The 16,062-nt window shown below is 36.6% G+C and overlaps 1 protein-coding gene across 1 annotated transcript; it reads right to left on the reverse strand.

Moving 5' to 3' along the window:
* Positions 1-53: 53 nt before the first annotated feature.
* Positions 54-15,754, reverse strand: LOC139949585 (tubulin epsilon chain-like). The gene is made up of 13 exons (XM_071947989.1): positions 15,599-15,754; positions 14,727-14,746; positions 14,142-14,248; positions 13,192-13,258; positions 12,077-12,192; positions 10,595-10,716; positions 10,037-10,103; positions 8,403-8,523; positions 6,956-7,155; positions 5,754-5,894; positions 3,977-4,117; positions 2,937-3,111; positions 54-1,914 (listed from the first exon to the last, which is right to left on the reverse strand). The coding sequence occupies exons 1-13, from the start codon at positions 15,621-15,623 to the stop codon at positions 1,765-1,767; spliced, it is 1,452 nt and encodes a 483-aa protein (XP_071804090.1). The 5' UTR covers positions 15,624-15,754; the 3' UTR covers positions 54-1,764.
* Between the last annotated feature and the right edge of the window lie 308 nt (positions 15,755-16,062).

A 16,062-nucleotide genomic window follows, 5' to 3' on the forward strand; every position in this document is an offset into this window, starting at 1 on the left:
ATACAAAATAGTTTATTTTTATTTTTATGGAGTAGGTACAAGTTGGTGGTAACCTTTGACTGGAATCATTTGGTAGGTGATGAGGTATTTGTGATGCGATCAAGCTTTTGAGTTGTTAGTTGGAAATAACAGTATGGGAAACTTTATATCGGCAACTTCTTTATAAATAACATCAAAAAGAGATTGAAATTAACATTGAAAACAAATTATGTAAATACATTTTCGATAAACACCTGGACTTTAAACCCTTTTTCTCAGTTTAGTTCTCTCGCATCTTTTGGTGTCTATACATATGAACCAATAGTGGTATCGACATCGGGTTTTAACAGCATTAGTGCAAAGAGTATGAGCTTTTCAAATGTCTAAAACCATTCAAATTACCTGGTTTGACAAACAACTCATTTTGATTGATCGCAGTACAATTGATTTAAAGGCAGTGGACACTTGGTAATTGTCAAAGACTAGCCTTCACAGTTGGTGTATCTCAACATATGCATAAAATAAACCTGTGAAAATTTGAGCTCAATCGGTCATCGAACTTGCGAGATAATAATGAAAGAAAAAACACCCTTGTCACACGAAGTTGTGTGCGTTTAGATGGTTGATTTCGAAGCCTCAAGTTCTAAATCTGAGGTCTCTAAATCAAATTCGTGGAAAATTACTCGAAAACTATGGCACTTCAGAGGGAGCCGTTTCTCAATCTTTTATAGCAACAACCTCTCCCCATTACTCGCAAGAAAGGTTTAATGCCAATATTAATAATTATTTTGAGTAATTACCAATAGTGTCCACTGCCTTTATGAAAATAAAAATAAAGAGAGACTTTGGTGGCAGCCGACATTTTCATCCGATTTCCAACCTTATAAAAGAAAGGACAAGAAGAAACTAGTTAAAAGTATCAGTCTGCAAAATGTACCCCTCAGAATCAAACTTTGTTGACGAGAGAGATGATGATGGAACGGCCTAAATGTACAAGTATGCACCTACCATCAGTGGCAGAGCCAGACAATTTCATTTGGGGGTGGGTGAGGGAAGTAGCGGGGGAAAAGGTTTCTGAAGGGAGTAATAATAGGCATGTTATAGAGCGCTCTTACCCAGGGTATCACAGCGCTCTACAAGAAACAGTACAATATTAAAAGTGAATAAATAAAGGCACTTAAAATAGGAAGACAGTTGGTCAATAGCAAGCAACCATTGAACATGAGAGTCTTGCGATGTTTCTTGAAAACTTAAAGTAACTCAGTTGGACGAATTTGATGAGAGAGACAGTTCCAAAGGCGTGGGGCATGTGCAAAACCTTTATGCACAATCCCCAGCAGCTTGATGCACCTTTGGAACTGCCAAGAGCATGAAGAGTGTCGAATTCCCCTCCAAGTTATCATGAGCAAGTTCGAGTGCGCCCATTTAGTAAACTACTGACCGGCAACAACGAACATGCGCAGTGACTCACTCACTCGAACGACTCGTTTGGAAATTTTCATTGTCCTCTGCATTTTCACTATAGTGTCACTGGTTCCCCTCTGTGCTTTACACATGGAACAGGTTGTCGGAACAACAGAAGTAACCATGCTCATGAGGCTGGTTCCAAATGGTCGAGCATAATCGCCTCATCGTGCGATCTGTAATCTTGGAATACTTTCCGGCACGTTTTCTCAAGTTGTTGATATTCATTTAAGAGGGATAACAGAATTAGGTTTCCAAAGGAGGTATGGTCCTCCCCTCCCAGTTACCATCCTGTCTACCATCCTATAATGCGTAATCTTCTCAACGTGCGATCTGCAATCTTGGAATACTTTCTGGCACGGTTTTCTCAAGTTGTTCATATTCATTTATGAGGGACGACAGAGATTCCAAGCTTTCTGAGAAGAGTGACATTTCCATCCCGTCTACATTGGTGTAGTGATGCAGATGTGCCTGATGAGAAAAAAAGAGACAATTCAGTTCAATTCACTTTATTTCTAGTCCATTAAGCTAATCAATACAGAAGGTAGTGAATATTTACTTTTTGTTTCATTGCTTAGACACCCGGTATTTAGCGCTATATAAATGCATGGTGTGTTGTTATTATTACAAGCAAATAGGAAAGGTTCATTTTATAAGCAACCACATAAATTATGGTTGGATTTGTTATAAATTATCAATAAAACTTACAATATACATCACCGAAATCACTTTAAAATCATTAATCATACTATGTATTTACAAGGTGAAGCAGAGGTTGAAAAAAGCAATAATGTTAAAGACTGAACACTATTGGTAATTGTCAAAGACAAGTCTTCTCACTTGGACTGGTGTATCTCAACATATGCGTAGAATAAGTTAGGAGTTAATAATAAATGAAAAAAACACCCTTGTCTCACGATGTTGTGTGCTTTCAGATAATTGATTTGGAGACCTCAAATTCAAAATCTGAAGTTTTTGAAATCAAATCCGTGGAAAATTACTTCTTTCTTGAAAACTGTGTCACTTCGAAGGGAGCCGTGTCTCAGAATGTTAGATACTATAAACCTCTCCCCATTACTCATTAGAAGGTAAGATTTTATGCTAATAATTATTTTGAGTAATTACCAATAGTGTTCACTAGAAATTAATACAAAAATGCAATAATGTTAATACAAAGATGTAATTCAATAAAAAACAAACATTTACAAGCAAAGGCAATATCGTACAATAACATAAAACAAAAACTAAAGTACGAAGAAAGCAATGTAAGCAATTCTATTATAGGCCCTGCCGGCGATTTCACCAAACTCTCCCTAACTTAGAATTAATCTTAGGACTTTGGCCAGGTTCAGTTCCGTATCCAAATACATAGGACGTATTGAACTCATCCTAAGTTAGAACGGGTTGCTCATCCTCTAGAGTTAAGATTAGTTCTACATGTAGCGTTTCGTGAAATCAGATTGTGGACACACACATGTGATAAAATGTTATACCTTTCTTTTGTAGAGTCGACTAAACCTATCTCTGAGATCGCTGAATGTATGTCGCACACATGTGTTATTGCCCAAAGCTAAGAGAGAATACGGCTGCCCAACGGGAGGAACTGAACACAAACCAGTCTTCCAGCCGTCCGTGTTCCAATGGATAAACTTCAGCGAGGGTCGTAACCTATGAGATATCAAAACCGAACAAAAAATCTTTACCCGAAAGCACTTATTACAAAATATAGAGGTTAGTTAAAAAAAAATCTATAAAGACAAAGTAATTGCAAACAAAAGGTCTGAACCTATACTCAATAACTCAATAATAATTTAAAAATAAAAATGGAAAATTTACATGTTAAAAACATTGATAAAAAGCTCCAAAACAGTAAACTAAAGTAATTCAGAAATAATGATAAAACTAATAATGATGTTGATGGTTTTAGTGTTATCCGTATATTTAATTGGCATTATCAGATTGTTACCACAAGGTGAAATGCCATAGTAATTTACAAGGTAAAAACATTCAAATCTAAACAACAAACAATCCATAATTATAAATTGGAAAAAAAACAGTACAAATGTAAAAGAGCAAGACAATTGAGATAATGACAATACACATTGCACAAACATGTAGATTTGCCTGCCTCAAATCTGAAGAAAAAAATACATTCAATTCAACCCGTACAGTGACTATAAGCAAAATAATACCTCATATGTCATAAGAAAAGAGGAAAAAAGTAGATTCAATTAGTACTCAGAGTGGAAGGCAATGAGGTGCATAAATTGGACACAACTTTTTTTTAAGTTTTCTATGGCACTGTTTTAAAAAGAAGGAAATAAAAAGGAAATAGGCTGATCCGCTGAACAGCTGCATCCCTCTCTAATGGGCTGTAATCACAAAACTGAGCTGTATGCAGGGCCATGAACTGGGGCCATACATGAATAAGTATTGGCCGCTGTGGTCAGTGTGAATAAGTAACTACTGACTTGCACCCATTTTGAATGAACAAATGTGCCCAATTCTAAAAATCTTTTTGTAACTTGCTGACCTGTCGATGTTTCTCCTGATGTCCGAGATTTCAACATTGCCTCGACACATCAACGCACACGCCAAGTACATCGAGTTCTTAGGGTCTGCCTTTAAAAGCTGGTACTCCCTTGAAAAAGCATCTGTAAACATCTGGTCTAACCTACCACAAAAATAACAAATTCAATTCAATTCAAAATGACAATTATTCCATAATTTTTATTCTTGGAAAATTTTCCAAAATGCGAATTTATCAGTAGGCCTACATATAGAAAGGTAGCAAAACCAAAAGTGCATATTTATTAAGTGCAAAAGTATATATTTCAGTACACAAAACTAATATATTGTTAAAGATGCTATGTCAGATTTTTGACCCCAAACAGTAAAAAAAATTTTCTTTTGAGTTAGTGAATGGTATTTCAAAGAGTATCACCTGCTCTAACGAAAAAAAGTTTAACTTTTACTGTTAATGGTCAGGAACCATGACAACAATGTAAAATTGTTCTTACAAAACACATAAGAATTGGTCACATCATATATTGTCGGGATCCCGACAAAAACTAATTTTGAGCACTTTATTTCACTGATGCTAATAATTGGCAGACTTTTTCGAGCAATGGCTCAAATGAAAGCTTGTAACTTTCTCGACCCCCATCAAAATACCTATTGAATTTTAAATCAAAATTGTTGGGTCAAATCGGCCAAAAATCTGACATAGCATCTTTAAAGCATATTAAATAAATGAATAGGGATTAACTATGTAGGCCTACAAGAGGGGAGCGAGAGCATGAGGCTGTTAAAGTCAGCCAAAGCTTGTAGAAAACAGCCTTTATACAGACAAACAAACAAACAGCAAATAACCATACAAGAACAGACAAGACAGACAAGACAAACAATGATATTAAAAGATGCTGACGACAAAATACAAAGAATTAAAATACAAACTAAAATGACAAAAGTAAATAGATAAGTATTGAATGAGAGAAATAACAATAATAATAACAAAATCATTGATGTGTGTTTTATTATTATTATATTTCTCAGGTAGCAAAAAGAACAATAATGCACATAAACAAGGTAAAAACATCAAAAGATACAGCAATGAGCAATTAAAAATATAGAGGAAACATTAAGAAACAGCTGGAGTCCGAAAGATAGCCTTTTAAAAAAGAAACACATTTCTTGTCTAGAGGCTCTCCTCTCTAGCTGGTCCTAAGAGCACAAGAATATCTTGAAATATAAAAATATCCAATATAAATACATGTACATGTACGTATATAAACAGCAATAAACTATATTACAAACATACACACATACAAGGGCTTTCAAGATAGGTTAAAACATAGATGTAAAATACCTTAACATGACAAATGAGATGATAAGGAATTTAAAGGCAGTGGACATTATTGCATATTACTCAAATTAATTATTAGCATAAAACCTTGAGTATGGCTCCCTCTGAAGTAACGTAGTTTTCGAGAAAGAAGTTATTTTCCACGAATTTGATTTTGAGACCTCAAGTTTAGAATTTGAGGTCTCGAAATCAAGCATCTGAAAGCACATGACTTTGTGTGAAAAGGGTGTTTTTTTCTTTCATTATTATCTCGCAACTTCGATGACCAATTAAGCTCAAATTTGCACAGGTTTGTTATTTTATGCATATGTTTAGATACACCAACTGTGAAGGCTAATCTTTGACAGTTTCCAATAGTGTCCAGTGTCTATAAATGTGGAGAAACAAAAGTTATTGATTACATGTATGTAAACAAAGGCTAAAAAGCTTGAGTAAATGTGTTTACCTTCTTGGAGGAAGTTTGAGATCCAGTAGAGAATACAACGGTGTCTGACTGGCCACTAGGTAGTGTATCTTAGGAAACGGTACTAGGTTAGTACTGATCTCATTCAGATCTACATTCAGGCTTCCCTCAAACCGCGACGACCTGGAAAATGAAAAAAGACCACATATGAGAAAATAGAACTAGCTGTTGTTATTATTGTTATTGGTTTATTAAAAATTCAAACATCACAGCCCGAGGGCTGAATTGAGTTTAGAAGATATAGGTACAAGAAAAACATAATAAAAAAACAAAAAAGGGAAGTGTTTCCAGAAAATTGTTAAAAAGATTATGTACAATTCACAAAAAACAACAAGTTGGATTCCAGTTGTACATGCTTACCAACCAAAAGGACCTATGGTATCAATGCAAAAAAATGTCTAGTTGGTATGACACTGCTAGGTCGTGGGTTCGAATCCCACCCGAGTAAAATGCCTGTGATTTTTTTCACAGGACTCGGGAAAGTACTGAGTATACAGTGCTACACACATCGGTGTATATGGGTAAAAAAACAAAAATTAATATTCTTTATCCACGATGCAAATTTAACATCTCTTAAAAAAAAAGTGAACAGCCTGACGTTCCAACCCAAGCAGATCTTTGATCGATGGCTAAATGTATTACTTGACGGCAGTTGCACGCAGAAGGGTGATGCAAAAACAATATCCATTGTGAACGTGCAACGGCGCCATCAATTCGTCTTAGATTATAACAATACAAAATAAAAGGTATTTCTTAAATGCTTTTAACAAGGATCAAAGCGCTGTACAAAAGCAGAAAATACCACCCCCCAAAAAACAGGAAATAAAAATATTATTATTATTTGTTTTTTTTTACCCATATACACCGATGTGTGTTAGCACTGTTTACTCAGTACTTTCCCGAGTCCTGTGAAAAAATATTATTTTTTTTTACCCATATACACCGATGTGTGTTAGCACTGTTTACTCAGTACTTTCCCGAGTCCTGTGAAAAAATATCAAAGGCATGTTACTCGGGTGGGATTTGAACCCACAACCCTTGCAATTCTAGAGGAAATAAAAAGAAAAAAATGTGAAAAAATACGAAAAGTCTGTCTGTACACACTTAGTAACACAGTACTTTACTTAGCAATAAATAGTTATTAACTACACCAGCCCTGAATAAAAAACTGTACAGAGACTTACGATGTGAGGTTCAGCAGTAGATTAGCTACGATATTATTCATCTGATCAAATGGTTTCTCTGATCCTTTTTTACCAGACCCAGCGTCAGACGAAGAGATGGCAGTACCAGCCTTAGCCTTCCCCGTAGCTCCGTAAACCCTCTTGCCAAAATTGTCAGTCGGGAGAGCCTGGTTGATCTTCTCACAGATTTCCGATAAAGCCTAGAAAGATTGTAACGAAAAGGTACTTAAAATGATTAAAAGCAAAGTAGTGAGTTCAAAAGGATGGTCAATGAATAAAACGGACTATACAATAATGGTTTGGATAAAAAGCCAAGGCCATCTCCCCTAATGGTTTTATAATATACACACACATCCAGTGAAATGCACTTTGGTTTCGCGCGTCTACTATAAATAAAGTTAAAATCCATTTAAAAAATAAGAACCGGGTGTAGGCTACACAATTAAAAATTAAACATTAACACAAAAGAAAACAACAACAAAAAGTAGCAGTCCCCCAGTAAATCACAAATAGTCATTCAATAAACAAATAACATCAAGATAGAAACTGTTGCGAGTACAGTAAGATTCAGCTGTAACTGCTCTCAACCACTAAATAACCAGTTCTAATCAATTCAAATTAATTCAAATAAGTCATTATCAGATAGCAAGGTGAACACATTCAGGCTCGTGAGTGCACATTAAAAAAAAAACAGAAATCTAGTAACAGAGTTCCGAGATTCCAGCATGCCATGAACATGCAGTATGGCAGGCAGAAAATGGTATTGTGTCATTGATAATACATAAGACAAATTATTCCTCTCCAAAAAGAGGAAATAACATTGCTCGCACAAGTTTAAAAAGCAAAATATATCAAAAAGTTTAAAAAGTTCAAGAATCAACACACAAGGATTTAATAATAAATTCCATACACACCCAGTCTGGCCATGTACATGTATGTAACAATTGTGACCCGCTCTGTGAAAATGAGTCACATGTAGGCAATTTCAAGAATTGAGTTATATGCATGGATGGAAAGAACACATCAGCAGCAGTAATTTGGTATGTGTTTAAGCTTTGGAGTGTATCGCGTTGCTGAGTTACTCCCGTTTGAAATTAGCCACTACACCATTTTTTGTGAAAAACGAATTACAAGTAAAATGATGTTTTAAACTACCATTGTGTGCAAAAGGATACAAATTAGACATAAGTATGATCACAAAATTGTTGTATTCATAGCTTTATTGCCTAAAAGTAAGTGTTCTAAAGGTTAACTTTTTTTTTTTTTTTCACATCTTCCACATTAAACTGTCCATAACTTAATATTGCATTGGGCGACATGTGACTCATTTTCACAGAGTGGGTCACAATTATTTATATTCACAATATGCAAAGCTTGTGAACCAAGTCTCTGGGTTTAAGAAATCCCAAGGGTAAGTGGATAAAGACTTTCACCTTGATTACAATACCTGGTTTTCCACTGGGAGGACACAGTCTGCATATTCTGTCAGCTGATGCATGGCTAAGACACTGTTGTAGGGTGACGTAATCACATCATCATCATTGGAAGGGTACACTGGTGTGACAAATCTAATGATTTAAAGGTTAAGTATTATAAATATGTATTGTCATGATAGCTTGTCGGCCCTGTGTATAAAATAACACATACAAGCAAAGGCATAACAAGAAGAATAACACCCACGTATGCCCAGGTGATTTTTGTATACAGTGCTAACACACATCCGTGTATATGGGTAAAAACCAAAATTAATATCTCTTGTCCCTGATGCAAACGTAATGCCTATTTAAACAAGAATAACGTTAACAAATTACAAATTTAGAGAAATATACAACTTATAAAAGAGTGAGGGCATGTAAAAAATTACAACAAATAGAAAGTAAACCAAGTCAACTCGGCCATCTACAATTAAAAAGCATAGGCAGGAAGAAATCCTTACATTTAGACTGACAGCAAATACATATTTTTTGAAATCTACATCACAACAATCTAGAACAACAAATAAAGAGCTGTTAAGCCTTGTCGAAATAAAGAGTTTATCCAATAATTGATCAACATCCCATCCTGATAACAAAGACAAATCTTTGTACATAGCTAGCTTTCCCAGCATTAGACCTCTTCCTAGGAAAAAGGGTTCAAAATTAAAAGACATTGCAAGTTTCTTGCTTATTTTTTATTTTGGGACCACTTTGGTCCAGGTACACTGCTTTAACATGTGAAGGAGCTACACTTGCGCACTTTCACAGGTCCCAATGTTCAAAAACATGCACGGTTTTCAGAGTGATTTAAGTTCCAATATCACACAGGATTCAGTACAAACTTGCTCTATTCATTTTCAAAATCCTTTACAACAATGCTCCAGAATACCTCATCAACCTCATCCACCCATCACCTCAGCACACATCGGACTGCGTTATAATGAGCTCATGATGCTTCATCAGCCCAGAACTTCCACTCTTTTGGGGCAATAGGTCATTTTCTGTGGCATCAGCCCGGTTGTGGAACCAACTCCCACTGACTGTCAAATCTTTTCCATCTATCACAACATTCAAGACAAACTTAAAATCTCACCTGTTCAAACAAGCATACTCACACAATCTAAGCTTGGGCGATATCGATTTATTTTATTCACGATATATCGCCGACAATATATCGCGATATTCGATATAATCGCGATTAATGAAATTTGACATCATCAGTCTTAAAACTCCAAGTGAAAGTTGTAGAAGAGACAGTCCTAGTATAAGAGAGGTGTTCTAATGACCTATTCTTCTGGTTTTACTCCAAACCTATGGGGTATCAGCTAGCAAATACATCGCGATATATAATCGATATATCGATATATCGCGATATATCGATATTTCGATTAAAACCAAATCCATCCGATATCGAAATCGTGTCCAAATTAACATCGCGATATTCGATAATATCGTGATATCGCCCAAGCTTAACACAATCCTCAGTCCTAATTTTTCTTTCTCTCCTCAAGCGCCATGAGCGCCTTCCTGAGGCGGATACCGGCACTCTATTGAGTGTTCTTTGTTATTATTATTATTATTATTATTAATATTCTACAAAGGTTACCTGTATACATCTGGGTAATCATCTTGAAGTAGTTGGAGTATTGATGTTCCCACACCTGACCCTGTACCTGTATGTACAGAAATGAGAATGAGAGACAGACATTGACTAAATAGAGAGAAAGTGCAAAGGTTGCGGGTTCAAATCCCACCCCAGTAATATCCCACCCTAGTTGACAAAAATATGCTTACTGTAAAATGGCTGGACGCTATTGGTAGTTACTCAAAATAGTTGTTGGCATAAAAACCTGAGAAATGAAAAGCTGTTGATGGTATAAAACATTGTGAGAAACGGCTCCCTCTGAAGTAAAGTAGTCTTTTAGAAAGAGGTAATTTCTCACTCAAATAATAAAAGACTTCAGGCCTGCAGCCTTTTGAAAGCACACAAATTTGTGCAACAATGGTGTTTTTTCTTTCATTCTTGCAACTTGGATTACCAATTGAGTCAACATTTTCACAGATTTGTTACTTTATGCAAATTATGGGATAAACTAAGTGCAGCTCTATGAAATGAGCCACGGTGTGATTAGAAGACTGACAGACAGAGTGATAGTAGACTTACCTCCACCCATAGAGTGTGTGATGAAGAAACACTGTAAGCAATCACACTGTTCTGCAGCTCGTCTCACACATTCTGAGATGTGTTCTCTGTACCGAACACCATACACCTTATTGCCAACTGCCCTACAAGTTAAACAAAAGAAATAAAAATTTGCATCTAAACAGTGTCTGATATATTTACATTCTTATTAGTAGCAAGTTACTGCTTTAAATGTTAATTCCTCAATGAAAATTTGACCCTGATATAGGTGTTAAATACAAAATGAAATACATGTACAGTGTAGCAATAATAATCAAATAGCAAGAATAAATAATAATAATTTAATTGACCCGCTGCTATATTGGGGTTTTTCACAGAACTCGGAGGAAGTACTGAGTATACAGTGCCGAATACACATGGGTGTAAGATACCAAAAGAGAGCATTACTATTAATAGTGCCTAGTATTGCAAAGAAAAATACAACAATGGAATTAATATTTAATGGAGGTTAAATTTTGCATTTGGATAAGATACCAAAAGAGAGCATTACTATTAATAGTGCCTAGTATTGCAAAGAAAAATACAACAATGGAATTAATATTTAATGGAGGTTAAATTTTGCATTTGGATAAAGAATATTTTTTGTTTTTACCCGTATACACCGATGTCTTTTAGCACTGTATACTAAGTACTTACCAGAGTTCTGTAAAAAAAAACAAAAAAAAAACAGGTAATTACTCGGGTGGGATTCAAATCCACGACCTTTGCAATTCTAGAATGTCTAGAGCAGTGGCATACCAAATTGTATTGGTAAACCAAGTGGAAAACCACTGCTGGCCCAACATCACTCAGACAAGATAAGACAGTCCACCTAAAGCCAGACTTTTAAAGTGCAAATCAAGACAGGCATTCACTTATAGATTAAAGGGAAGGTACATGTTTGGTAATTACTCAAAACAAATATTAAATTAAAAACTGACTTGGTACCCAGCATTGGAGAGCTGTTGGTAGTATAAAACATTGTGGGGAACGACTCCCTCTGAAGTAATGTAGTTTTTGAGGTAATTTCTCACTAAAATAATAAAAGACTTCTAGCTACATCTCTTTTATTCCTATGTGAAAGCATACAAATACGTCCAACAAGGGTGTTTTTTCTTTCATCATTTTCTCGCAACTTCGATGACCGAATGAGCCGAAATTTTCACAGGCTTATTTTATGCTTACGATGGGATACACCAAGTGAGAAGACTGGACTGTCACAATTACCAATTGCCTTTAAACAGTACATCTTTAGTAACAGTTTGGACTTGGCAAACAGAGCTAGAATTCTAGTAGAGTGTGTAATGCACATTCAAACACAACCTCAAGACTTCTCTTTTCAATCTGTCGTTCAATCAACCAACAAATGGACTTTCTAGAAACTGGCGCCTTTGAAAAGTCTTCAGATACTGTGCGCCTTATAAATGTTATGTCATTGTTATTTATGGGAGGACACATTCTTACCAGTTATTGCCGCATCCAGAGACATCAGTTATCAGTTGTCTGTGATCAAACAACTCACCGACAGAGCCCTTGAGTAACTCATTGACCACTCCCTCCTCCATATCAATCAGTACCGCCTATAAAAAATAAAAAATCATTATTATTTGACAATTGTTCTCTGAGGTCACAAACAACTTCAAGAGTTAAAAGGCAGTGGACACTATTGGTAATTACTCAAAATAATTGTTAGCATAAAACCTTACTTGGTATCGAGTAATTGGGAGAGGTTGATAGTATAAAACATCGTGAAAAACGGCTCCCTCTGAAGTGATGTAGTTTTCGAGAAAGAAGTTATTTTCCACGAATTGATTTTGAGACCTCAGATTTAAAATTTGAGGTCTCGAAATCAAGCATTTAAAAGCGCACAACTTCGTGTGACAAGAGTGTTTTTTATTTAATTTATATCTCGCAACTTCGACGAACAATTTGAGCTCAATTTTTCACAGGTTTGTTATTTTATGCATATGTTGAGATACACTAAGTGAGAAGACTGTTCTTTGACAATTACCAATAGTGTCCAGTGTCTTTAACAATGGGTTGGCTTTTGGTATTGACTTGGATGGAAGCTGAACCGAAGTGAGGTTCCCGCACAAATGCAGCGTGCTGCACTTTGTTTTACATAACTGCACCTGATTGGCATGATTGGTTGAAAAAAAGGGTGTTTTGCCCAATTGCAAAAAGGAAGCCCAGGATCCCTGGGAAAAATGTGCAAGGTCATGAAATACCAATTGGCAAGCCCACCCAACGATCTCTATTCTACATGTCAGGAGTGCTTTCCAGGTTGTGTATTGTAAACTTGGGTGTGATCCCTGGTTATACGACAGTTATAGGTTAAATAATAATAATAATAATAATAATAATAATAATAATGTACACTTTTATAGCGCCGGTATGCGCCGCAATCGGCGCCACTGGCAGCCCCAGACAAAGATGTATACCAACAAAATAGGGAGACTGCCAACTCTAGGGCTAGATAGCTCAGTTGGTGAAACACCAACACGTTAATCCGGTGGTGACAGGCTCAAGTCTCGCTCTCGATACATTTCAGTCAAATAAATGTAAAACAGATGACTCACTCTGGCTTTGAGGGTTCGAACTTTGCTTTTCCCATCACCAACCCTAATGCTGACTGGATGTTCATGCCTAAAGAATGAAAACAAATACCATCACTACCAATACTGCAATAGTGTACATGTTCTTCCTCTTTTTAAGACGATGCACATTAAAGGCATTGGAAACAATCGGTAATTACCAAAACTAACTGTTGGCATAAAAACCTTACTTAGTGACAAGCAATGGAGAGCTGTTGAGAGTATAAAACACTGTGAGTAAGGTAGTTTATGAGAAAAGTTATTTCGCACTTGTGTTTTAAAAGGCTTCAAGCTTGAATCATTATAAGTTTTCTTGCAATTTTGATAAAAAATTTAGCCAAAATTTTCACAGATTTGTTATTTATGCATATATTGGAATACACCAATCAGCCCGCAAGGAGTACGGTGCCTTTAAGTGACTGCAATTCCGAGGGACCCCATGTAGAGTTATATAAAAGAACTAGAGGGCGCACTGGCCTATACACACGGCCTGGCAAGCGCACAGGCGGCCATTTCTTAAGTTGACAAAACTGGCATCGTACAGCTTGTGTTGGTGCGGCCATTCTATGTCATGTACATGTATGTTGACAACAGCATTGCGTAGCGTTCAATAAACACAAACTCCAATGTGTGTTTCAATGTGCATACAGAATGGCGCGCGCATGTCTCCTTGCGGTCCCGTCGCGTTTGTGCAAGAAGGATCACCAGTGTGCCCTCTAGTTCTTACAACTCTATGAATGATTACCCCCTCATTTGTTGCTCACGATCCTGTCAACTTGTCAACTTGAAAACTGTAATTTTTGAGAACCACGTACAGAGAAAACCTGTAAACCTGTGAACAATTATTTGTGCAACCTTACCAATTTTGTGCACAGCCTCCAAAATAATGTGATGTGAGGTCAAAGTGCAAAGGTCAGCAAACATGGACAACTGACCTTGAATCTACATTAAGGAAGAAGCTACTCAATGAGTCGTCATAAACGCCATTCTTGTTGTGTGCTGCGTGTTCTCTCAGCGCTAGATCCCAGAACCGACATCCAATCTAAGTCAGTAGGAAAAAAACAAAGCTTTAATATTTTGGCCTAGCTTTGTGATGTTTGTCTATGAATGTTTGAGAGATTTCACATCATTGATATCACAATAACAAAAGCTCACTATTAACTTGCCATATTGGAAGATAAGGGGTGTATTTATAATGAAAGTGGCAATCAACCCTTACAACGGTGTGTGTAAGCGATGCAAACTCGGTACTTCCACAAGTCCTGTAAACCAAAAACACAGGAAAATTACTCGGTTGGATTCTAACCCACATACCTTGCACGTCTAGAGCTACCGGGAAATTTTTGTGGTCTAGTTGGTAAGAAATTGCTCTAGACTTGCAAGGGTCGTGGGTTCTAATCCCGCCCGAGTAAACTAATATATGCCTAGTGATTTTTTTCAAAGGACTCAGGAAAGTACGGAGTGCTTTTACTTCATACAACCTGAAATTGGTGTTGTCTCAAAATACACATTTGTCTTACCTGATTTCCACATTGGCCAACTATGGAAAAAGAAGAACAAATAAAATTGATGTTAACAAAATGTTGTTCATAAAGTGAAGGCATTCAGCAATGTTTGCAATAGGCCAGCCGTATGTGCTAGAGAATCAGTACAATTTTGTTTCAAACACTTCATGATTTTACTTCAGTTTATCTTATTCTTGACTAAGTGAAGATGTTGTTTATGGCTAGAGATTTCAATATGTGTCGACCTTTTTAGTTTTTTAAGTGAATGCGGGTCAGAGAGTTTTTCATTTCACAATGTAACATAAAAGTTTCCGCACTTCTGCCTGCCACCACTTTTTCATTTGAATTATTGAAAGACAATAGAAGCTCAGACACCTAAAAATGAGAATACCTTTTGGAAAAATTTGTGAAAAGGTGGTGTCCGGATAGGGAATGTTTGCCCTTCATTTTAAGAATTTTTTTACACAAAATAACAATCTTAATATTAATATAAATGCCTAGTAAAAAGTATACCCAGTGACTTGGGCGCTAGATTCCTCTTTTCGAAATTTTGACATTATCGGTAAAATTTTTTAGAAAAAGGAATCTAGCGCCCCAGTCAACACTCTGGGTCTAAAAACTCTAAAAAGTAAATAGTAAATAATCATAAAACTTCTTCAATCAAATCAAACTACATGAAATCCCCCCCCCCCCACCAGATCAAAATTACACAAAATAGTTTGATTAAATTGAAAAATCGCAACCCCCTCGCCTCCCCTCCCACCCCCCGCAATAAAAAAAAATCATGTATAGTTTTGCCACGCCCCCCCCTCATTCATGTGTGACTTTGCCCCCACCCCTTCCCATTCGTAAAGTATGCACAAGTAAAGTAATTTTGAATTGTTTACCTTGAATAACAATTGACTGAGTCATTTTGAATGCAGACCATTCCAGTTGAGTGGCCACTCGAGCAAGTGTGTTAAAACCGTGCTCCACGAAGTCTGCAAACTCACAAAACGGTACTTTACAGCATCAGCAACTCTCGGTCGGGCGGTCTGTGCACCGACCGCACAAAATTGTTTATGAAATGCATGTGACGGTCGTCTGCGGTAAATTTGCTCACGCTGGCTTGTCACCCGACGACTATCGCCTTTAAGTTCAATGCAAACCTTGACCTGAAACCAAACGCTTGTTCTGTTTCGGCCACGCTCACTTGCCGAGACCAAGCTGTACTACTAGACTTAATTTCAAGTCTGAGATTGTGGTTATTCCTCTGCCACGAAAAACGCCCCACGCACAGATTTAACAAGAGGGCGCTACGTGGACCAAAAGCCACGACGGCAGACTTGGAATCAAGTCTAGCTTGGTACAC

This window comes from Asterias amurensis, chromosome 17, assembly GCF_032118995.1.
Source record: "Asterias amurensis chromosome 17, ASM3211899v1".
Lineage (NCBI taxonomy): Eukaryota > Metazoa > Echinodermata > Asteroidea > Forcipulatida > Asteriidae > Asterias > Asterias amurensis.

Excerpts from the sequence above, each read along its gene's own strand:
- LOC139949585 (XM_071947989.1), bottom strand. The coding sequence starts at position 15,623 with ATGACTCAGTCAATTGTTATTCAAG. Across the intron at positions 7,156-8,402 it reads TCCTCCCAGTGGAAAACCAG|GCTTTATCGGAAATCTGTGA; the intron begins GTATTGTAATCA and ends CAATCTTTCTAG. Across the intron at positions 4,118-5,753 it reads CTCAAACTTCCTCCAAGAAG|GTTAGACCAGATGTTTACAG; the intron begins GTAAACACATTT and ends TTTTTGTGGTAG.